General features: G+C 46.2%; 3 protein-coding genes across 5 annotated transcripts; all 3 read right to left on the bottom strand.

Moving 5' to 3' along the window:
• Positions 1 to 557: 557 nt before the first annotated feature.
• On the bottom strand, positions 558 to 4670 carry LOC135615822 (probable LRR receptor-like serine/threonine-protein kinase At3g47570). Its single transcript, XM_065114823.1, has 2 exons — positions 1224 to 4670; positions 558 to 1134 (listed from the first exon to the last, which is right to left on the bottom strand). The coding sequence occupies exons 1-2, from the start codon at positions 4528 to 4530 to the stop codon at positions 743 to 745; spliced, it is 3699 nt and encodes a 1232-aa protein (XP_064970895.1). The 5' UTR covers positions 4531 to 4670; the 3' UTR covers positions 558 to 742.
• A 5125-nt stretch (positions 4671 to 9795) lies between these two features.
• On the bottom strand, positions 9796 to 13578 carry LOC135615821 (probable LRR receptor-like serine/threonine-protein kinase At3g47570). The gene is made up of 2 exons (XM_065114822.1): positions 10443 to 13578; positions 9796 to 10353 (listed from the first exon to the last, which is right to left on the bottom strand). The coding sequence occupies exons 1-2, from the start codon at positions 13552 to 13554 to the stop codon at positions 9962 to 9964; spliced, it is 3504 nt and encodes a 1167-aa protein (XP_064970894.1). The 5' UTR covers positions 13555 to 13578; the 3' UTR covers positions 9796 to 9961.
• A 4922-nt stretch (positions 13579 to 18500) lies between these two features.
• On the bottom strand, positions 18501 to 21988 carry LOC135581573 (auxin transporter-like protein 2). Of its 3 annotated transcripts, none has more exons than XM_065114819.1 (8): positions 21615 to 21988; positions 20908 to 21187; positions 20602 to 20787; positions 20233 to 20345; positions 19962 to 20145; positions 19696 to 19793; positions 18971 to 19436; positions 18501 to 18874 (listed from the first exon to the last, which is right to left on the bottom strand). In XM_065114819.1, exons 2-8 carry the CDS (start codon positions 21103 to 21105, stop codon positions 18638 to 18640), a joined length of 1482 nt encoding a protein of 493 aa, XP_064970891.1. In that variant the 5' UTR covers positions 21106 to 21187; positions 21615 to 21988; the 3' UTR covers positions 18501 to 18637. The 3 variants fall into 3 exon arrangements, with proteins under 3 accessions (XP_064970891.1, XP_064970893.1, XP_064970892.1); XM_065114821.1 differs by having other exon boundaries at positions 20908 to 21203; positions 21615 to 21751; XM_065114820.1 differs by lacking the exon at positions 21615 to 21988 and adding an exon at positions 21316 to 21587.
• Between the last annotated feature and the right edge of the window lie 2134 nt (positions 21989 to 24122).

Genomic DNA, 24122 nt, shown 5'->3' with positions numbered 1-24122 from the left:
CCTATCGACCGGAAGATTAAGACCATGTATCATTGCTCGGCACTTGAGTGCCATTCGGATGTGGTCGCCATCGATCACAAAGGGTGCCTCTGTTGATGACTTTCATGCGGGTCCATGCTGGTTATAATCCCTTTATAATAGAGTAATTTTACGACTAACCCGAATAAAATTAGTGTTAGGGTAACAACAACGAGGCAAAGGAGGCTTGCATGATGAGTTTGGCAACAACGATAAAAATATTTTATGGGCATTAACAACCTTAAGAAGAACGGAGATAATCATAAGTGGAGGGGCAAATTCGACCACTTTGGAGTGGAAGAAATGAACAAAATGACGGGACTAAATATAATATCATTTTTAAAAAATAATGGACGTTTTGTGATAATAAAAAAATAACATCCACGGTAAAAATAAAAAACTTGAGAGTTTTTTTTATAAATTTATCCTAAGAAATTATACGTAAAACTAAAGATTTTTTAGCGGTAAATCAAATTTTAATTGGTGAACTGTGAATTGGTAATGATGTTTTAATGCACACCAGTTTTGTCTTGTCCGAACCAACATTACGAATGATTCGTACTAACATTCTTTTATTTCTAAGAGTACAGAAATAACAACATAAACTGAGAGAACAGAGGAAGCAGAAGAAACACACTACCCTCCTTCACAAAACAAGCGAATTAAACGTGGAGTGTCGTATGATCTGAACTTAACAACTATGACAGTAAACACCAATTCAAGACTACATTTTAGGGGTGAGCAGCAGACTCTTGATCGTTTCTATTCTGGTCACAGCATCCTTGATTGTGACGCGCTCTCTCGGCGACTCCTTGGCACAGCACAGACCAACCATGAGCACCGATTCTAAGCATCTTGTTATCCTTTCACTCGCTTGACTTCCGGTCCTGAGAACTGAAGTGTCTTTACCTTCTTCTTCGTCTGAGAATAGCGATGGATCGGCAATGCCGGTGACTTGAGCTCCCTTCGTAAAGGCTCCCTCGACGTGCTTTTGGAGGGTGAGACCGTCCTTAAACATGTCGTCTGTAGGCCTCCTCCCGGTGAACAGCTCCAGCAGCAGCACTCCGTAGCTGTAGACATCAGCATGAGTCGAAACCTGCCCGTCCATCCCGTATTCTGCATTTAATTCACACGTTAAAACCATTTCCTCTTATATGTACCACTTTGGAGAAGAAGATAGATAAGCTTCTAATTCAAAGGTTTACCAGGAGCCATATAGCCAATGGAACCTTTCATAGCTACAGAAGAAGATAGATATCGATCGGTGCCATTGGAGAGGAATCTTGCTAGGCCAAAATCTCCCACACGAGCAGTCATGTTGCCATCAAGAAGAACATTGCTTGGCTTCAGATCACAGTGGATGATTGGCGTCTCGCAGTGATCATGAAGATAGCTCACCGCAGCAGCAACATCGATTGCTATGTCAAGTCTCCGAAGCAGACCTAATCGCTTCGAGTACAGATTCCGGTCTGTGTCTGGATGCAACCAACTCTCCAAACTCCCGTTAGGCATGAAATCAAACACGATAGCTCTGAATTCATTACCTCTAAGATCAACACTCGAGCAGGTTGTCAAGATCTTGACCAGGTTTCGGTGTCGAATGCTTCTTAAAGCTTCACACTCTGCGACGAAAGCCTTGAAAGCGCCTCGCTGAACCAGGTTGAGTACCTTGATCGCAACGAGAGTTTTGCCATCACCCAAAACCCCTCTGTACACCGAACCGTAGCTTCCAACGCCAATCAAATTCTCGGAGGAGAAGTCATCGGTTGCCTTCATCAACTCGAGATAAGACAACCTTGTTGGAACATTTTCTAAAACTTTTGCAGGTAAACCAAGTTTCTTGTGCTTTCTCGCGTAACAGCAGGTCATAAACAGAGCAAATAGTAAGAGTGAAATTACGATCGGCAAGGTTATTTCAAGAATAAGCGACCTGTTCTTCTTGGATGCCTGAGTTGAGCAGGAAGGCAAATGCAAACTTGAGATACCCCCACAGAGTTTGTGGTTTCCGACGACATAAAACTCGCTAGAATTGCTGAAAATTTTATCTACCGGCACTTCACCGTTGAGATCATTGAAAGATAGATTCAGAAGTTGCAGGTCAGGCAAGCCTGCTAGAAAATCTGGGAAGGAACCAGACAAGTTATTGGATGAAAGATCCAACCTTTTGATGCCTTTCAGGTTGCTCAGCGATGTAGGAATGCTTCCTTGGAAGAAATTTCTACTCAAATTGAGGGACTCCAGCAATTGACAATCACCTAGCGTCGTTGGAATGCCTCCCGAAAGCCTGTTGATGGCGACAGATAAAAAGGGCGTGTTGCGCAACCGGCCGACCTCCGGTGGTAGAGTTCCGTTCAATTGATTGTTGGACAAGTCGATATGGCTCGACAAGGATCCGATGCTAAGAACTTCTATTGGGATGGATCCGCTCAGGCGATTGCCAGAGAGATCTAAATAATTCAGATTCTGGCAATTCCCAAGACTCACCGGGATGCTGCCTCCCAAGTCGTTGTCGTACAATGCAAGCTCACTCAATCGAGTCAATTTGCCAATTGAGAATGGGATGTTACCCGAAAACTTGTTGCCATGCAAGATCAGAGCTTCTAGGTTGACGAGTTCTCCGAGGAAGTCAGGAATACTCCCAGTGAAATGGTTCTCATTCAGACTCAGCGTATCCAGGTTGACAAAATTCCTGATGCCGGGAGGAAAAGATCCAGAGATATGGTTGCGGCCGAGCGTTAGGCTCTTGAGCTGGATCGAGAGATTAGCAATGGAGGCGGGAAGCACACCTCCGAGATCATTTTCGATCAGGCTTAGTTCCTCCAGTTGGCTGCAGTTTGTCAAGGAAGAGATGAACTCCCAGTCTTCGGCGTCTCTGGCTTCGAGGCTGTTGTTCCCTAGAGAAACCTGGTTGAGATATGGCAGGTTCCCGAGATTGGCAGGAATTCGACCGCTGAAATTGTTGCGGCTGAGGTCGATTTGTCGAAGCGACGTAGCGTTAGCCAATGACCATGGAATTTGTCCCTCGAGCCGGTTGCTGGCCATGCCGAGAAAGCTAAGATTGGGTAGAGTGTCGCCTATATCTAGTGGGAGTGTCCCTGACAGCTGGTTAGACGCCATGCTCAGCGTTTGCAAAGAAGTTATGTTGTAGAGTGATAAAGGAACGCTCCCAGAGAATCCATTCTCAGACACCTGGAAGAACTCAAGGCGCGTGAGACGGCCTATTTCCTCCGGCAGTCTCCCGCCGAGTTTGTTGGATGACAAAGCCAGAACTTGAAGAGATGACAGGTTTGTGATGGAGGGAGGGATCGTCCCACTGAGACTATTTGACGAGAGATAGAGGTAAATTAGAGATGCTAGGTTCCCCAAGGAATTCGGCAAGCTTCCTGTGAGATTGTTGTTGTAGAGAAGGAGGTACTGGAGAGGAACGACTCTACCCAACAATGGAGGAATCTCTCCAGAAAGGCTGTTGTTTGATAGATCCAGAAACTCAAGGGTCAAGAGGTTTGCCATATCCGGTGTGATGGATCCACTGAGGCGATTGCCCGCGAGATCGAGCATGCGGATGGAAGAGAGTTTCCCAAGTGAAGGAGGTATGCCACCGACCAGGTTGTTGGCTGAGAGATCAAGATAGGTGAGATTGGAAAGTTTTCCCAGGGAAGATGGTATCTCTGCAGTGAGGTTGTTGCTCGACAGATCAAGTTGTAAGAGGGACGAAAGATTTCCCAGGAAAGGCGTGATGTCGCCGACGAGCTTGTTAACCCCGAGGTTCAACACTAGAAGCTTAAGAAGAGAACCGAGCTGTGCGGGAATGTTTCCAGAGATGAGATTGCCAGTGAAGTCGATGCCTAGGAGGTTGGTGCAGAGGCCAAGACTAACAGGAACGGTGCCGTTCAAGGCGTTGTAACTCAGATTGAGGTCCTTGAGCTGGGCCAAACGACTGATCTCCGGGGGTATCTCACCATAAAAGCTATTGTTCGAGAGTTGCAGGTAGCCAAGGTAGGTAAGGTTGCCGATGGAAGGGGAGATGACCCCCCGGAGGCTCTTGGATTCCAAGGCCAAGGTGGTGACCCTCTCACGGTGGTCGGGATCGTCGCATGCGACGCCCGGCCATTGGCAGAAGTGGACAGTATTGTTCCACGAATTCATGATGCCGCGAGGGTCTTCGGTGATGGCTGCCCTGACGGCGAGCAGGGCGGCCCGATCGGTTTCGCTTCCCGAAGGTTGGTCTACGGTAGCAGAGTGACACAGGCAAAAAAGGGAGTGTAGAAAAAGGAGGAGAAGGATGCGTACGTACTGGGAAGTGAGCAGTACTCGTGGGAGCTCCATTGCGCCACCCTCAAAGTGATGAGGTAAGAGGTCGAGTACCGGCAAAATATAGAGGCAGTTGCCGGTGGCATGGGTCGCTGCGCGTGGTGGAGACGACGGCAGCGAGGCGACTCGGGACTGGTCTTCCATGTCAACCGACTCTAAGATGTGGTGGCGCAGGGTGAGGTGGCGGCTCCTATCACGCATTTAGGTGTTGTGGAAAGTTTAGTGTCGTGGTTTGAACGGATTGGCTTGTGCAAGCAAGACCGTTGCGCGGGGGACTACCAACGCACGTACGGATTCACACTGGCTTTGCAGTTGGCCATTTCCTGTCGGGCCATTGTTAGACATGGTTTCTTCTCGTGTGTTAGCCACAATGGGGGATCTCACTCATTTAAAGATTGCATTAGTTTTTGGTTTCCCATACACTCGATGAATTATATATTAGAAGATTTATATGATACCAAGCTGGTGACGACTTGGTAGTCTCCGTGGATTGAACACCGGCCAGGTTTCTTCCAATTCCGTCTCATTCAAGATTAAGGCACATCAATTTATGGATGAAAGTATTCACGATGGTCTTCGTGGAAGACGGCCAGGTTTCTTTTAGAATCCTTGTCAATCTAGACTACGGCACATCAATTTATGGATGGAAGTGTCGATGGTAGACTCCGTGGAAGACGGGCCAGGTTTTTTCTCCAAAACCTTCTCAGTCAAGACCATTGCACATCAATTTATGGATGGAAGTGTCGATGGTGGACTCCGTGGAAGACGGCCAAGTTTTTTCTCCAAAACCTTCTCAGTCAAGACCATTGCACATCAATTTATGGATGTAAGTATTCATGGACTCCGTGGAAGACGGCCAAGTTTTTTCTCCAAAACCTTTTCAGTCAAGACCATTGCACATCAATTTATGGATGTAAGTATTCATGGACTAATGGCAACATTGACTTTGAAAACATGAAGCCATTTGATCGAGGTCTATATTTAAACGATAAAATAAAAACACTTTCTTCTGGAAATATATCCACAAAAATTTTAGCATAAAAGGTAGAACATGTTGGGAATAAAACCTGTTAATACGGAATAATTCTTTTCCCTCTTTGTGTATCAAAATAGGTTCCTCATCAAAATACCAACTTGATATCAAAATGCTAATATCAATAACAATAGAGCAATAAATCAATCAGACCAAATCTTTTTAACGTGGAAAACGTGAGAAAAATCACGGGACCGTAGTCCACCTCAAACTTTCACTATCAATGATAACAGGTTTACAGTAGGTCTTCTCTAGAATAACTAGAGGATCAGAATAACATAAAGATCATAGATCTTGGCTCAAGAATAACATATCGATCTCCTCAAAAAAGAATTCTAGGTCTCAAAAAATAGATATCACAAGAAAGTACCTTAGAGAGGGTAAACTGTAGATCAACACCGTTAGGATTGTAGAGTTTACTGCAAGGATTCTCCACATAAAATTTGGGTCAAAACTGACAACGTTTGGCCACCGATCGTCAAGCAGAAAACTCAGAAACCTAATCTTTCTCTCTCTCTATTTCTCTCCGCACGTCGCCGCACGCTCACTGTGCAATCTCACAGCACACGCTGCCCTCTCCTGCGCACGCAGCCATCACCCAATTTTGTCCTTTCTCTCTCTCTCTCTCTTGATTTTTTTGATTCGTTGATTTGGGCTCAATAGGCCCAATTGTCCAAGCCGACGTATGGGCTGGACCCAACTGAACATTCTCTCTCTCTTGATTTTTTTGATTTGTTGATTTGAGCTCAATAGGCCCAATTGTCCAAGCTCACATATGGGCTGGACCCAACAGAACATAACGCAAAAATGTAAAACAGAGGAGGACAGTGGTAACATGAAATAGGTGTTTCACGATAAAATGGTAAATTGGTAGAGAATTACCGTAAATCCATCGTTAAAAAAAGAAATAATGATTGGTTCCATAGCAGACCGAAATCATTATCTAAATCTCTTAAATATTTTTTGGTGTTGCTTCTCTTCCTAATAAATGTACCTTCTAAGTCGCATATATATATATATATATATATATATAAAGGGACGAGTGCCTTCAATTTCTCTCGAATGAACTAAAAAATAATAACATTATCCAAGATTGAACGCGAAAGGGAAAAAAGAAAAAGAAAAAGAAAGCTGTATTAGTGTTTATGATACTAGAATAGTTTCTAGTCTTTTATACAACTAAATTGAATTCACTCATATTTTAATTGTCCGAGGTAGGAATTGATTTACAGTCAAACGAGATTTTTTTTCTAAATTGATCCTGAATTAAATCTTACCAACACCGAACAAGGCAGACTCTGTCCGTGTTGATCTATATAAAACTATGTTGTGCATTCAATATATATGTTGTTAATAAGCAATTCAAATTATTCAACTAGCATTTTTAGAGTGGAGGATTATGTTTTGTGAACATATCTAGAAGGCCTCTTTTATAGTGAGTTTGGATATTATTACCTTCGTATGTATTGGCATCAAAATTATGGTACACATTATTTGGACTTAACTTTTAGCTATGAGGTGTCGTATCTTGGGTATATAATATTCGACTTGTTATGTGATGCTAACTATAAAGGGTCAAATGTTGATCATGTGACCACTTAGTGTTCACCTAACACCAAGGTGTTGGCCATATGACGCTAGGATGTCAATCATGGTGTCGATCATATCATCATACCTTTATTACCACTAATCTAAAATATTCAAGTCTAAATTAATATTAATATATATCTATCAATTTTTTATAAATTAATTTAAGTTTTTATAAATTTTTGATGTGAAATTAATAATAATCTAAATAAATTAAAAATATAAATTAATAATAATCTAAAATATTTATATCCCAAACCATAAACCCTAAACCCAAAACCTCGAACACTAAACCCTAAACCCAGAATCCTGAACTCTGAACCCTAAACCCTAAACCTTGAACTATCAATCCTAAACCATAAGCCCTGAACCTTAAACCTTAAATCATAAGCCCTGAACCCTAAACCCTAAATTGTAAACCTTGAACCCTAAACCTTAATCCCATAACAAACCTTAAATCCTAAAATATGAACCCTAAAACCTAAACCCTAAACCATGAAACCTCAAACATAAGCCCTAAACCCTAAACCTTAAACCATAAACCCTAAATCATAAAACAAAATCTTAAACCTTGAACTCTAAACCCTAAACCCTAAATCCTATACCTTAAACGTAGGCCATAAACTCGAAACTCTAAATCTTGAACCCTAAAACTTGAATACTGAACCCTGAACCTTGAACCTTAAATCCTGAATCTAAATCCTAAATCGATCACAAGAGCACTTTCGTGGATGACTTTATGTTGGTATATACCACTTATAACCCCTTTACAATAGTAGCACTACGACTAACCCAGATAAAATCAGTGTTAGTGTGGGGGAGAGGCTACTAGTAAAGTAACAATGAGACAGAAGATGCTGACACGATGGGTTTGCCAATGAAGGTGAGGACATTTTGTGTGCCTTAACGACCTTCACAAGGATGTGATAGAGGGGATAATCATAAGTGGCAGAAGCGGCACGGTAGATTAGGCCACTTTAGAGTGGAAGCAACAAGCAACAAGTGATGGGGTTATTATAGGAAAATATGGGGCAATATCACATGCACAGCGGAATAACAAAAATTAAAAATATCAAATTTCCCAAAAGGGTATTTGTCGTCATGCAAAAATTAGTGCATAAAAACCCACAAAACTAAAAACTACATATGAGATAGTTGTGTTACATAGGGAGATCGTATATCCCAGAAATCCTACATATTTGTGGGAGAGGATGAAGGAAGTTAACTGTCTTTCTCTCTAGAGGTGATCTACTCGTAGGGGCTGCAAAGATGCTCCTCGAATTGCTACCCAAATCTTCACACACCTCAAATAGGGGTTACTCTCTTAGGAGGAGAATGTGAGAGGAGAACAAGAGGTGGCAGCCAAAAAGACCTAGCTTGTGGCCCTTTGATTCCCTCATATTTATAGAAACCCCTATCAATTTAACCATAATAGATCATGCCCTATTGGGTACTAGATCTCCATCTAACTATCTAAGCCTTTTAGATTAATGGATCTCTATCCAATAATCTCTCATTGGCTTTTATTAGATCTCATCCATATGATCCAATAATTTAGAAGCTTATTGGATATCCAAGAATATAGGGGCTCCAACGGATATCTCATATCTGAACCATTACTCGTCGCAATACCTACCATATGTGTGTGACCCTCTAGGCCCAATATCGAGTAGGTCATAAGTCATACCTGTCAAAACTCTTTCTGGCTCCGTGAATTATTATCTTCATAATAATTCACTCGACTCATCGACTATGAGCGTACTATGCCACTACGTCGTAGCCCTCAGACGATACGAGAATCCAATCCATTCGACCTATCTATCATTAGTTACCGTGTATCTATAATCCCTCATCCATCTAATATCCCCGAGACCATATATTGAGCATTGTGCTATCGGGTCCATACGGTTTCTACTCGAATCTCATTCTAATTGGATTCCCCCAAAGAACTTTTTCTCTCTCAATTCGAATTACCTTTGCTAGAGATTTATTTGAGCAAAAATATATGGGATATTCATCTCATGATACCGAGAGCGGATGATCATCTATCGATACTAAATAACTCTCGTAAGGTTAGTTGTCACTCCCGATAATCGGTTGTACTAGATCTGAACTTCTAGACATATAAGTCTGATATCAAAGAGTGAAGTACTCATATAGAATATCCTTGGTGTCTCAAGTCTAAGGATCAGATATATTATTAGGATAACAGAATCATTATCTGACAATGATATACAATCAACTATCCAACATTCTGTAAGCGGATCAATCAGTGAACTCATTCTCCAATAAGCACCTGCACTGTATTCATAGTGTCTAAACACGAGCAGCTTTTAGACCAATCGCCTCTATAATATAGACGAGTATACAGTACACCAGTCAATCTGGTTATCTTGATGTCTCTCTCGAGTAACCTATGATCATCATTATTTAGAGTCTATGTTTAAAGGCGAATTAATCTCATTATCGTAATCTCATCACGATTTGATTCATATTACACAGATCCACGAATATCACAATATATATATTAACAAACAATATAAAATAAAAAAATATCATAATAATAATAAACAAAAACACTACGTGTCATGTTGCCATCACTCACGTGTTTAACTTAAAAGGAATCTATGACTAACGACGGGACTAAATATAATATTATTTTTAAAAAAATAATAGATATTTTGAAATAATGAAAAATTGAAAACTTGAGAATTTTTTTTAAATTTATCCGAAGAAATAATACATAAAACTAAATTTTTTAAAGGTAAATCAAATCTTAATCGGCGAAATGTGAATTGGGAATAATGTTTTAATCTACACCATTTTTGTCTCGATAATCACTCATTCGTACTAACATTCTTTTATTTCTTAGAGTACAGAAATAACAACATAAACTGACAGAACAGAGGAAGCAGAAGAAACACACTGCCCTCCTTCTCAAAATAAGCGAATTAAAACGAAGTGTCGTATGATCTGAACTTAACAACTACGACAGTAAATACCAATCCAAAACTACATTTTGGTGGTGAGCAGCAGACTCTTGATCGTTTCTATTCTGGTCACAGCATCCTTGATTGTGACGCGCTCTCTCGGCGACTCCTTGGCACAGCACAGACCAACCATGAGCACCGATTCTAAGCATCTTGTTATCCTTTCACTCGCTTGACTTCCGGTCCTGAGAACTGAAGTGTCTTTACCTTCTTCTTCGTCTGAGAATAGCGATGGATCGGCAATGCCGGTGACTTGAGCTCCCTTCGTAAAGGCTCCCTCGACGTGCTTTTGGAGGGTGAGACCGTCCTTAAACATGTCGTCTGTAGGCCTCCTCCCGGTGAACAGCTCCAGCAGCAGCACTCCGTAGCTGTAGACATCAGCATGAGTCGAAACCTGCCCGCCCATCCCGTATTCTGCATTTAATTCACACGTTAAAACCATTTCCTCTTATATGTACCACTTTGGAGAAGAAGATAGATAAGCTTCTAATTCAAAGGTTTACCAGGAGCCATATAGCCAATGGAACCTTTCATAGCTACAGAAGAAGATAGATATCGATCGGTGCCATTGGAGAGGAATCTTGCTAGGCCAAAATCTCCCACACGAGCAGTCATGTTGCCATCAAGAAGAACATTGCTTGGCTTCAGATCACAGTGGATGATTGGCGTCTCGCAGTGATCATGAAGATAGCTCACCGCAGCAGCAACATCGATTGCTATGTCAAGTCTCCGAAGCAGACCTAATCGCTTCGAGTACAGATTCCGGTCTGTGTCTGGATGCAACCAACTCTCCAAACTCCCGTTAGGCATGAAATCAAACACGATAGCTCTGAATTCATTACCTCTAAGATCCACACTCGAGCAGGTTGTCAAGATCTTGACCAGGTTTCGGTGTCGAATGCTTCTTAAAGCTTCACACTCTGCGACGAAAGCCTTGAAAGCGCCTCGCTGAACCAGGTTCAGTACCTTGATCGCAACGAGAGTTTTGCCGTCACCCAAAACCCCTCTGTACACCGAACCGTAGCTTCCAACGCCAATCAAATTCTCGGAGGAGAAGTCATCGGTTGCCTTCATCAACTCGAGATAAGACAATCTTGTTGGAACATTTTCTAAAACTTTTGCAGGTAAACCAAGTTTCTTGTGCTTTCTCGCGTAACAGCAGGTCATAAACAGAGCAAATAGTAAGAGTGAAACTACGATCGGCAAGGTTATTTCAAGAATAAGTGACCGGTTCTTCTTGGATGTCTGAGTTGAGCAAGAAGGCAAATGCAAACTTGAGATACCCCCACAGAGTTTGTGGTTTCCGACGACATAAAACTCGCTAGAATTGCTGAAAATTTTATCTACTGGCACTTCACCATCCAGATCATTGAAAGATAGATTCAGAAGTTGCAGTTCAGGCAAGCCTGCTAGAAAATTTGGGAAGGAACCCGACAAGTTATTGGATGAAAGATCCAACCTTTTGATTCCTTTCAGGTTGCTCAGCGATGTAGGAATGCTTCCTTGGAAGAAATTTCTACTCAAATTGAGGGACTCCAGCACTTGACAATCACCTAACGTCGTTGGAATGCCTCCCGAAAGCCTGTTGATGGCGACAGATAAAAAGGGCGTGTTGCGCAACCTGCCGACCTCCGGTGGTAGAGTTCCGTTCAATTGATTGTTGGACAAGTCGAGATAGCTCGACAAGGATCCGATGCTAAGCACTTCTATTGGGATGGATCCGCTCAGGCGATTGCCAGAGAGATCTAAAAAATTCAGATTCTGGCAATTCCCAAGACTCACCGGGATGCTGCCTCCCAAGTCGTTGTCGAACAATACAAGCTCATTCAATCGAGTCAATTTGCCGAGTGAGGATGGGATGTTACCCGAGAACTTGTTGCCATACAAGATCAGAGCTTCCAGGTTGACGAGTTCTCCGAGGAAGTCAGGAATACTCCCAGTGAAGTGGTTCTCATTCAAACTCAGCGTAACCAGGTTGACAAAATTCCTGATGCCGGGAGGAAAAGATCCAGAGATATGGTTGCGGCCGAGCGTTAGGCTCTTGAGCTGGATCGAGAGATTGGCAATGGAGGCGGGAAGCACACCTCCGAGATCATTTTCGATCAGGCTTAGTTCCTCCAGTTGGCTGCAGTTTGTCAAGGAAGAGATGAACTCCCAGTCTTCGGCGTCTCTGGCTTCGAGGCTGTTGTTCCCTAGAGAAACCTGCTTGAGATATGGTAGGTTCCCGAGGTTGGCAGGAATTCGACCGCTGAAATTGTTGCGGCTGAGGTCGATTTGTCGAAGCGACGTAGCGTTAGCCAATGACCATGGAATTTGTCCCTCGAGCCGGTTGCTGGCCATGCCGAGAAAGCTAAGATTGGGTAGAGTGTCGCCTATATCTAGTGGGAGTGTCCCTGACAGCTGGTTATACGCCATGCTCAGCGTTTGCAGAGAAGATATGCTGTAGAGCGATAAAGGAACAAGCCCAGAGAGTCCATTCTCAGACACCTGGAAGAACTCAAGGCTCGTGAGAAGGCCTATTTCCTCCGGAAGTCTCCCTACGAGACTGTTGAATGACAAATCCAGAACTTGAAGAGATGACAGGTTTGTGATGGAGGGAGGAATCGACCCACTGAGACTATTTTTGGAGAGATCGAGGTAACTTAGAGATGCGAGGTTCCCCAAGGAATTCGGCAAGCTTCCTGTGAGATCGTTCTTGTTGAGAAAGAGGTACTGGAGTGGAACGATTCTACCTAACAATGGAGGAATCTCTCCAGAAAGGCTGTTGTTTGATAGATCCAGAAACCCAAGGGTCAAGAGGTTTGCCATATCCGGTGGGATGGCTCCACTGAGGGCATTGCCTGCGAGATTGAGCATGCGGATGGAAGAGAGTTTCCCAAGTGACGGAGGTATGCCACCAACTAGCATGTTGGCTGAGAGATCAAGATAGGTGAGATTGGAAAGTTTTCCCAGGGAAGATGGTATCTCTGCAGTGAGCTTGTTGCTCGACAGATCAAGTTGTAAGAGGGACGAAAGATTTCCCAGGAAAGGCGTGATGTCGCCGACGAGCTTGTTAACTCCGAGGTTCAACACAAGAAGCTTAAGAAGAGAACCGAGCTGTGCGGGAATGTTTCCAGAGATGAGATTGCCAGTGAAGTCGATGCCTAGGAGGTTGGTGCAGAGGCCAAGACTAACAGGAACGGTGCCGTTCAAGGCGTTGTAGCTCAGATTGAGGTCCTTGAGCTGGGCCAAACGACTGATCTCCGGGGGTATCTCACCATAAAAGCTATTGTTTGAGAGTAGCAGGTAGCCAAGGTAGGTAAGGTTGCCGATGGAAGGGGAGATGACCCCTCGGAGGCTCATGGATTCCAAGGCCAAGGTGGTGACCCTCTCACGGTGGTCGGGATCGTCGCATGCGACGCCCGACCATCGGCAGAAGTGGCGACTGTTGTTCCACGAGTGCAAGATGCCGCTGGGGTCTTTGGTGATGGCCGCCCTGAAGGCAAGCAGGGCGACCCGATCGGGTTCGGTTGCTGAAGCTGTGCAACGCAGGAGAAGAGGCTGAAGCAACAGGAGGAGAAGGATGTGGTGGAAACAGACGTGGGAGGTGAGCGCTCGTGGGAGCTGCATTGCCATTCGAAGAAGGAGCAACTCCGAGGCGGCCACCCGCAGAGCGATGATGAAGTACGAAGACGAGAACCGGCGAAAATATATCGGTTGTGCACCGTGCGACTGCAGCTCAACTCGGTGGGTTCGGTTGATCCGGGTCGAGTGAAGCTTGACTTTGGGTGGTGTCAGTGGAAGACTTGGACTTGGGCAGCCGACGATGGCTTACGACGGGGGGTAAAGAGTGTGAGACAGGGAAGACGGGGCGGGCGCTTCTCACACAGATTTCGTGGGCCAACGCCACCTGACTTGGAATGTTGCGAGTGAGGGGAATGCTGTCGCGTCCCCGATCGAGGCACGCTGGATCTGCTCCTCGAGAAGGTGGGTGCGCGTCCAAATTTGGCTTCTTTTCGGTGGGGGTGGGTTCAAAGCGAAGTCTACGGTCATCGTTGGCGTTGACTGAGCAACGACTCAAATTGACTTTATTGACTATGCCACTGATATGGTACATTCATTCACACTTATGGGTAACGATGGAGTCTCATTCGCCCAAAAAATTTCACCACGTTTCTCTGGCAGTCACCAACGTGAGTTTTACGGTAAAAACCACCACAATCCATCCCATCCCACTATTAAAAAAAGATTAAAAAAATATTTTTTTTATTTCAAATATGTGTTTTCATTGTGGTTATGAATGTATGAAATTATCAAATAAAAATTATAACACCTCAATTTGATCTCACGTCGTCAATTGAAGAAGAAAAAAAGAAAACTTTGATTTACAAGAGTTTAATCAACCCGAGGGTAAATGTTTTTGGATCATATAAAGATTTTTTAGATAAAAATAATAATTTGAATGAATAATAATATTAATCAAAAAAATAATTTTAAAATTTGAATGAGACCCGCCAAAAAGCTAATACCAAATTAAAAGAAAACATACAAATAAAAAAAATCAATAAATTATAAACTATTAGAAAAATTGTTTCTAACTTCGTTATTTGAAAGGTCAATAAATATTTATGCTGGAATTATATAATCCTCAAGCAGCAACCTACAGATTATATTCTATTTTTCTTATATTGATATGCAGTTTAGAATTCCTATTTTAGGAGAATAAGAAATCATTATATGAGAGAAAAAAATCCTAAATCTTAAAAACTATGATTTAGTTTTTTTATAAATATCTCATATATCTTTAAATTTTGAAAAAAAAAAAGATGTGAGAAATATCTTGAATTCTCTATAGGAAAAATAAAAAAGAATGAAAAATATATAAATTTCTCGAGATTTATGTAAAAAGATACATATTAATGCGAATAACTCAAGAGTCTTATACTTAATCTCATATAGTAAAAAAATTAATCTTATTAATGAATATATGTATGAAATCATATTAAATCTTATATCAAAATTTTAATATATTTTTTAATATTTATTTTTATGATTTTTTTATGTTTTTGGAAATGTTCACTCCTCTCCCTCCCAACATGTTTCCATCTTCTGTTAAACATAAATATGTTTTGTCATATCTTCTTTATGTGTAAATATGATGGTTATTCCTTATATGAGTAACAAATTATGGGTGAATATGATCGCTCTCTTGTCTATCCTTTACAACACAGGTCAATTTTCTTTTGATGATTTTGACCACATTTCAAGTCTGATTTCTACTCGGTAAGTCTCGGAACATTCGCATGCATCATCTTTGTTACGTCGCTTCCATTCGTACATCATTCACAGTTTTCTCTAATCACCCCCTTGCCAAAAAGGAGTAGCTCAAGTACATGCGATGATTGAGAAGTAGCAGCCAACAGTGGCTAGATAGCTTCCAGCCCGTGATCAGGGTTCATCTTCTTGTGGAATCTGTCGATGAATTCTTCGGCCTTCCTGTCGACGTCGAGCCCAGAAACCCAACGGCCATGGTCTTCGTCGGTCCGGCGAACCTTCCGCTGCCACGGTTCCATTTCCTCCTCGTAACTCTTTCTAGAGAGCTGCCTCGGCCGAGACCGCGCGGCTTCATGGCCCTTCTGCCGGTGCCCCGGTTGTGCCGCCGACTCATGGCCCCTCCTCTGCTGCTTCTTGAAGCCAAGGAGAGCGAAGACTCCACCTCCCATCTCTCGTCACTACTTATTCTCAGGCTCTCTTTGCTTGCTAACTGCAACAACCGGAGGCAGGTATTTATAGCAGAAGGAAACTCTCGCTGCTAAGGGAAGGTGAAGGGAAGATGCCTCGCTGAATCGGGATTCATAAGATTGACATGAACGGGCGGAGGGGCGGTGATGCTGGGCACAACCCTGTAAGGATGCCATGGCATGTTGTCCTGCTTTTAGACCTGCTGACGTCTTGGTCGGTGTCTTGCAAGCCACGGTCTCGAGATCGTGTTCAACGAACAAAGAATATTTGAGCCCGTTGGTTCCGCGCACCTTCACCTCGTCAAATGATCAAACACCTGACGAGCACCCCATACATTTAACACCAAAAAAAGGGGGAATAATGACGCTGACATGTTTTTTAGGCACTTAATTGGTGGGATATAATTACAAACTATAATCTTATCCAATATTATTCGAGAGAAAAGAAAGTGAGTGTTCGATCCGATATTTGGTAAATGGTCTCACTGTTTTATTTCTTTTAATTATTACCAATACATTTTGACAAAAGACGCTAAATGGGACCCACCGGGTTGCCTCGAACAACTCAACCACCGAGTTGAGTTGAACCGGAAACCCCGTCGCGGAGCGTTGGCATCATCGGATGGGCAGAACGATTCGAGCATCGATGACACAGTGTTGTTCTGTGAGGACTAGCTGGTAATCATTGTTGTTGTGGTAAATAATTTTAAGCCGTGGCCTCGAGGCCGACGCGGCTCGGTCCGGGTCCGGAAGGTGGGATCTTCCCGGTGTGACCCTCGGGTTCGCCGAAGTGGTCGGTTGTGGCGGTTCGATCAAGATGGGGTAAGTCGTCTCCGTCAGGATGGGCCTCCTCGGCTTGGCACGCGCCCCGTCTGCAGTCCTACACACAGGTCGGGTCGGGAGACTCGACCCGACCCCTCCGACGATCAAGTCAGTAGATGGTGGAGGGGGTAGAAAGAAGAAGAGATTAAGGTGTCTTCCCTGGTGTGTTCTTTCCTCCTTTCTTCCCCTCCGGTCCCCCCCCTTTGCTCGTTCAGAGCGCGAGGGTATTTATAGGGAAGCTTGCTGTTGTTTGATGTGCCCGCTTGTAGGCGCAGATGGTGGCGTCTGACACTGGCATTGCATGGCGTGAAGAGCCGAGCCTAAGTGGGCATTAATGCACCTCGGGCTGTGTTTCAGTCCATTTGACCGGGTGCCATTGCGTCGTCCGAGGCGTGAGGCATCATTTGACGTCGACCGAGTCTTATCATAATTTCTATCCTCATCATATCCCCCCCGGAAAGAAGCTATGCGTCAGTTGTTGTAACGGGAGTCCGAGGCATGGCTTCAGCTTTCAGGCGGGCTGGCTGCGCAGGCACGGTCTGGGGAGCATGGAGCCGAGGAGCACGACGCAAGCGGGCTGGCCGCGCAGGTGTGTCTCGGGGAGCACGAGCCGAGGAGCATAATGTAGGCGGGCTGGCCGCGCAGGTGTGATCTCGAGAAGCATAGAGCCGAGGAACACGACGCAGGCGGGCTGGCCGCGCAGGTGTGATCTCGGGAAGCATAGAGCCGAGGAACACGACACAAGCGGGCTGGCCGCGCAGGTGTGTCTCGGGGGCATGAAGCCGAGGAGCACGACGCAGGCGGGCTGGCCGCGCAGTTGTGTCTCGGGGGCATGAAGCCGAGGAACACGACGCAGGCGGGCTGGCCACGCAGGTGTGTCTCGGGGACATGATTCGAGGAGCACGACGCAGGCGGGCAGGCCGCGCAGGTGTGGTCTCGAAAATCATGCGGCCGAGTAGCACGACGCAGGTGGGCAGGCCGCACAGGTGTGGTCTCGGGCAACATGCGACCGAGTAGCACGACGCAGGTGGGCAAGTCGCGCAGGTGTGGTCTCGAGAAACATGCGGCCGAGTAGCACGACGCAGGCGGGCAGGTCGCGCAGGTGTGGTCTCGGGCAACATGCAGTCGAGGCGCAGGCGGGCTGCGGCCGAGGGATGCAACTCAGGTGGGCAAGCCGCCCTGAGGTGGGCTCGGTAGTCCATGGCCGAGGAGCTTGACGCAGGCGGGCTACGGCCGAGGGATGCAACTCAGGTGGGCAAGCCGCCTTGAGGTGGGCTCAGCAGTCCATGGCCGAGGAGCTCGGCGCAGGCGGGCTGCGGCCGAGGGATGCAACTCAGGTGGGCAAGCCGCCCTGAGGTGGGCTCGGGTGAGCCGCTCGGGTGATGACTCGACATTCCGGGCCCTCCTTCTAACGCCAATCTGTTGTGGTAAACAACTTTGAGCCATGGCCTCGGGGCCGACGCGGCTCGGTCCGGGTCCGAAAGGCGGGATCTTCCCGGTGCGACCCTCGGGTTCGCTGAGATGGTCGACTGCAGCAGTCCGATCAGGACGGGGTCAGCCGTCTCCGCCGGGATGGGCCTCCTCGGCTTGGCACGCGCCCCGTCTGCAGTCCTGCACACAGGTCGGGTCGGGAGGCTTGACCTGACCCCTCCGACAATCAAGTCAGTAGATGGTGGAGGGGGTAGAAAGAAGAAGAGTTTGAGGTGTCTTCCCTGGTGTGTTCTTTCCTCCGGTCGCCCGGTCGCCCCCCTTTGCTCATTCAGAGTGCGAGGGTATTTATAGGGAAGCTTGCTTTTGTTTGATGTGCCCGCTTGCAGGGGCAAATGGTGGTGTCTGACACTGGCGTTGCGTGGCGTGAAGAGCCAAGCCTGAGTGGGCGTTAATGCGCCTCGGGCTGTGTTTTGGTCCGTTTGACCGGGTGCCATTGCATCGTCCGAGGCGTGAGGCGTCATCTGACGTCGACCGGGTCTTATCATAATTACTATCCTTATCGCTCGTGGTACTACCATCACACGCAAATACTTGTAACATGGTCCTGAAAATGGATAGGATAGAAACCCATAGCACAGCATTCAACACAAATGAAGGCGGCGGCGAGCCTAATTACAGGTAAATAGATAAACACACAAGCAAGATTGGTGGAGGAATTGGTCGGCTCAGTGGTGCTGCATTTGAGGGCCGGGGGCAGAGAATGGCGGTGGCTGCTGCGGCTTGGGGCATTGGTAGCATTTGGCGAACAGCCCGAAGGTGTCCACCTGCTTCACGAAGTTGGTCATGCTCGCCCACCCGCCGAGCCCGAAGCCCACCACCAGCACCCACGCCACCACGAAGGCGTTCACGGCGTACATCGCCGTCCAGCTCGGCAAGAAGAAGGGAGGCTTCTCGGCCGCGTTCTGCAGGGACATCCAGATGCAGGCGTTAGATATACTTGGCATCGGTGATGACAGCATCAAGCAGAGAACGCTTGAACATAACAGGGACGATGGTACCTTTCGCGCCGATGGCGTCCGGTAGGTGAGCATGTGTGCCATGGCGGGGATGATGTAGACGGTGAAGCTGACGAGGAGTGCCCCTACGGCGGAATTGATGGGACCAAAGAAGGGGAAGACGATGGCCAGGAACCAGATGGGGATGACGACGGGGAGACGGACGAGGGCGCGGAGGCAGATGCTCTTGGTGTCGTGCATCCCGATCACCTTCTCCCACACGAAGTAGAGCGGGGTGGAGGCGAAGCCGAAGGTGATGAACTGGTGGATCAGCATGAGGATCACGGCGGCGTCGCGCCACCCGGAATGGGGCAGCAGCGAGAAAGCGTTGGAGTGGGTCAGGAGCTGGTCACCGAAGGACCAGTACATGGCGGCGGCCGACGGCAGCGTGAGGGTGAACACGTACACCGTGGCCATCAGGTAGATGTACTTGAACTTTTGCGGCTTCCACATGGCGTGCATGATCTCCCTGCACAGAGGAACAGATAAAACAACGAATCCCAAGGTTAACATTATTATTGATTCATGAGCACAGCTCAAGTAAATCACATTAATTACGTTAACATTATTGATTACATCAAATGTTCGACTGGTCCCCATTTCCTTTCTTAATTCCCAGTCTTATGCCGATTGTGCTCATTAAACGTAAAAAGAATGGGCGAAAAGTTATAAAGCGTGGCAGGGAGAAATGAGGAAACAGAAACAGAGACGTCAAAGTGAGCACTCACACGGTGACGGCGTGGCCGCCGAAAGTGTATAGTATGTTGGTGGCGCCGGTGAAGTACAGCACTAGCTTCGTTGGGCCCGAGTGCGTCACCCCTTCCACCTGCATCATTCATTGAACCATCGTCATATCTTCCTCCTCTCTCCCCAGCAACAAAAACAAAATACTGTTAAACTAACAGGACGGACAACCATGTCTTTCCAAGCTGATCATCAGTTCATCTGGAAAGAGTTACTACTACTGGTGTTGTTGAGGATGATGCTATTTTACCTGGCCGTGGACGAAGGCGGCGATGGTGAGGTACCAGGCAGTGTAGGTGGTCATGCCGAGGCCGAGGAAGGACCATATCCTGTAGTTGTGGAAGGAGGGTATGAACACTGACGTCGCGCAGCAGGCGCCAAATATGTACGTCCATGTCCTCTTGTCCAGCCGGTCGTTGATGTAGTATATGTTGCTGCTCCGCCACCAGATCAAAGAAGAAGGAACTTACGATCAAATCGCAAGCGAGAGATGCAGAGAGGAAGGCACGAAAATAGAATACCTGGCACAGGCGATGAGCTGAATGACGGAGCCGAAGAGGAGGAAGGTGCAGTTGAAGGCGAGGCCGGCGGCTTTCCAATACGGCCCCAGCAGCCCATCCAACACCTCGAACCACTGTCACAGATAAAGCGGGAGAAAGTGAGGGGCCTATCCGACATTTCAATATCAAACAAGAACAGCCCAAGTTTCAGCTCCACTAGAAGAAGGCCAGAAGAATCGGGGATTTGCTCACAGGGAATCTTGCGGAGTTGGGCTTTGGTGGGGATAAGATGGAATTTATTTCTTCTAGAGGTGGAAAAAGTCATTAAGAATCAGGTGTGAGAACAGAGCAAGAGAGTTTCGGGAAGGATACAGCAATGGAACACCCGACCTGGATAACGTGATTCTTGAAGCTGACGTTTTCCTTCTCCTTCCGGGCGCGGTACTCGATGTAGAGTACGCTGATGAGGTACGCTGTCCAGCTGCCGAGGAGGCCATAGAAGAGCTGCAGGATCACCCCCGACAGCATCCCCAGCTGCGAGAACGAGTAAGGTAGCGTCAACAGCACCTGCGCCACCTGCAACATCGCCACCCGTATTAGCAGAGCAGGCGACCGACTAGAAAACACTGCCCAGACTCCCTCGGGTACAACAAGATCGAATCTTGATCCATATCTAAGCAATCGATGTGTAAGTACTTGGTTGGAGGCGCAGCTGAACCAGGCATCCCAGGCAGAGCCACCGTGCCAGAGCAGGCTCGTCATGCTCAATCCATGTGCCGCCTCTTCGTCCTCCCCCTTGCCGTCGCCGCCTCCACCTTGCTCCATCTCATTGTTGAGAGCAGCCACGCCGCTCGTCACTATGGCAGCTTCCTCCGCTTGCTTCTGGGGCAGCATCTTCTCCTCTTTCTCCAAACCTCACCGCGAGATTCCCTGTACCAGCCTTCTCTTCAGTCCTAACGAAGCCGGACGAGTCTCCCTACACGATTAAAGATCTGGATGACGGAGAGAATCAAGACAATGATAACTAAAAACACAAATTAAGATCTTCGTCAGTCGAAAATTCTGTAAAGGGGTGAGGAACCGAATGAACTCGAAGCAGCTTACACCCTGTCGGCCGAAGCAGAGATCAACTTAGGGTTGATACATGTATCTGCGACACAGGTGAGAGCATGTTCGTGGCCATTGGGCGGTTGGATTACTTCAGAAGGATATTTATGTGAACAGCAGGAGAGGCGGGCGAGTGAATGCTAAGCGAGACGCACTCATCTCGCTCTCCTTAAAAGCACTGCAAAGTGGCACTGGGGCGAGCGCGACGGCGGCGCAGGTTGTACAGAAGACGAAGAAAGCGGCAGAAAAAGAAAGAGACAGAGGAAAGAAGGAAGAGAGCCGGATGGAATCCTTGCCTTTCTCTCTGACGACGTCGGCCTTCCTTTATTGTTTTCTCTCTGCGACTGTGAAGCGCCCAACCGCGCCGAACACAGGGCCGAAGCCGCAGTAAATATACAGCTCGACCAGCGAGGAGAAATCGAGTGGTGGTGGCAGCCTTTTAGCCGAAATGTACTTGGAGATCCAACTGGTGCATATTGTCTCACCGTGTTCTCGTCACAGCAACGGCCGATGGGGAGTCAGAGGGCGAAAGATGGCAAAGCAGCTCCCGCTGCCGGATTAAAATCCTTTGCGAGAACCGAGACGGGATGCAACGAGGACAGCAGACGAGTGTATAAGACGATGTTGTGAGGAAGGAGGAACACACGGTATTTGATAGCAGCAGACACTGCAGCAGTTCTTAGGTGGATGGGGCCATAACTTTTCCGCGACCTGATGCCTTTGACGCTTTGCTTTTCTTAAGGCGTTAAGAAAAACTCATCATAAACCTCAACAATTTGCGAGTATTCCGAGTATTTGCATATCCATGAAGCTATCATATGTTATACTGTCAGCAGTTAGACTGCAGCATCATCTCATCTAATTATTCCTCAGGAAAAGTACATGGTAGTTCAAGATCTCACGGAAACAACATAAAAGCTTGTGTTAGGGTTTGCTTTTCTTCGGTGCAGCACCTTTATGGTCAAACATGCACTGTTAAGCACTCTATTATTTTGGGTTATGGACCACAGGGAGCAACAAAATAAGAAGAAACAAGTGGCTATTGTTGTCATGAGAAAGGGCCTTCAAACTTGGTGACATCATTAATCTCTTTCCTTTTCCTTCAAGAGGAAGGAAGAAAAATCTCTCGAGGTTTCAAGTGAATATGATTTGTACGTAGAATTTTCCATGCATGTATACATACATACATACACCCTGACTCTTATCCAGAATCTTTGAGGTATTGTACCGGTGAAGTGTTACAATTCGTTTTAGTACACATCCAGATAGAGAGAGACAACAGGCAAAGCTCCAACTTAGTGGACCGAAAGTGACTAACTATGGATTTTGGACGCAATGCCATGTGATCAACGATGTCTGTGTCTGCTGCGCAAACATCCCAATCCTGATCACCAAGTCATCATTCAACAATGATAATTATCTTCCCAATTATATTTGACCTACCTACGTTTATAAATTGAGTTCGTCTATATGACTGTCGATGGGGTCTTTGTCGTTTGAGAGACTCTGATCAGATCTCTTTATCTTACTCGTTCAATGCTCAAGTCAAAGGATATCTATCACACTGAAACTTGAGCTTCATGAGTTTGGGCTAAATCCTTCGTACGACTGGCCAGACAAAAAGGAGAGAGCTCCCTCTCGAGGGGAAGTGAGCTTCTATAGGAATGTCATACAGGGTCAGAAGATGTCCCCCTCATAGCATGTACCGGTCAAGACCGGGGCTGCTATAATGGCGGAGCGAGCGAAATTATAGCGGACCAGTGGCATGGTTCCATGGTTGAAGGCGAAGTTGGTATAGTTCATCGTCACCTCAGTAATAAAGTCACATGGGCCAGAAGGGGTATACGCATGTTCCCATCGAGATATCATGGGGCGTCTCGAGCTCTCCGAAGGAACCATGGTGCTAAAACGATGATGTCGATGTCCGTCATTCTTCCCTCATCGTGATTTAAGCAATCAAGATATAAATAACAAGGAAAAATGATGTGCTTCCAGAAGAGTGGTTGTCGGCATTGACATGTTAATGTTAAGGAGTCTTCACAGAATCACATAATCTAAAGGAGAAAGCTTCGAGGGGGTAAGCATTATGGAGGCGATCGGATCCCTTTTGTTGGCGTTGAGAGGCATTCCTATGTGGAAAGCCTGCTTCATAATTAATGGAATCTTCTCCACGGCATGCGAAGGTGGGAGGAGGCCCGCCTTCACAGTGAAAGGCGAGAAGAAAGAAGACGGGGAATGTCTTTTGGGACAGGAAGAAAGAGTGAAAGGGGACAGTTGCGTCTCCTTCCTTCGTTTCATCGCTTGGATCAATATCTTCTGAAACATTAGTATTCGTGTGCATACGCACCTCCCAAAATTTACTTCTACTCGATCGATTTGATCGACTCATTGCCAGGAACATCTATCACTTGTTATTAGCTCTGCTTCACTGCCGACGCTGATGTGCCACCAACCAAGAAGTCAGACCCCACAGATGCTGATCTCTCATCGACTACACTTTGGCTGGAGTTCTTATGTTCCAACTTGCAACTCGATGCTCATCACCTACATTGTGTCGTCCCCTGGAAGGAAAAGGAATTCTTCGAGTAAATATGATTGCAACAAGGGAATGATAAATCTGATCCTCGAGTTGACGGCCATCTATCTCCTTGGGTGCCATGGAAGTCAAACCGCTGTATGATTGTGCTTGGAGAAAATAGTTACAAGGAGAAGCATGCAGAGGCCACTGGGAGGGCACCTTGCAGCCATCCCTATCCCGTCTCATCTGCTCCACCTTCACTGCTTGTCTCCCTCTTGTCTGCCTC

The sequence above is a fragment of the Musa acuminata genome, chromosome BXJ2-6 (genome assembly GCF_036884655.1).
Source record: "Musa acuminata AAA Group cultivar baxijiao chromosome BXJ2-6, Cavendish_Baxijiao_AAA, whole genome shotgun sequence".
NCBI lineage: Eukaryota > Viridiplantae > Streptophyta > Magnoliopsida > Zingiberales > Musaceae > Musa > Musa acuminata.
This window is presented reverse-complemented; position numbering and strand designations above follow the sequence as displayed.

Excerpts from the sequence above, each read along its gene's own strand:
- LOC135581573 (XM_065114819.1), bottom strand. The coding sequence starts at position 21,105 with ATGCTGCCCCAGAAGCAAGCGGAGGAAGCTGCCATAGTGACGAGCGGC. Across the intron at positions 20,788-20,907 it reads TCAGCTGCGCCTCCAACCAA|GTGGCGCAGGTGCTGTTGAC; the intron begins GTACTTACACAT and ends GCGATGTTGCAG. Across the intron at positions 18,875-18,970 it reads GGACGCCATCGGCGCGAAAG|AACGCGGCCGAGAAGCCTCC; the intron begins GTACCATCGTCC and ends ATGTCCCTGCAG.
- LOC135615821 (XM_065114822.1), bottom strand. The coding sequence starts at position 13,554 with ATGGCAATGCAGCTCCCACGAGCGCTCACCTCCCACGTCTGTTTCCAC. Across the intron at positions 10,354-10,442 it reads CATTGGCTATATGGCTCCTG|AATACGGGATGGGCGGGCAG; the intron begins GTAAACCTTTGA and ends AATTAAATGCAG.
- LOC135615822 (XM_065114823.1), bottom strand. The coding sequence starts at position 4,530 with ATGCGTGATAGGAGCCGCCACCTCACCCTGCGCCACCACATCTTAGAG. Across the intron at positions 1,135-1,223 it reads CATTGGCTATATGGCTCCTG|AATACGGGATGGACGGGCAG; the intron begins GTAAACCTTTGA and ends AATTAAATGCAG.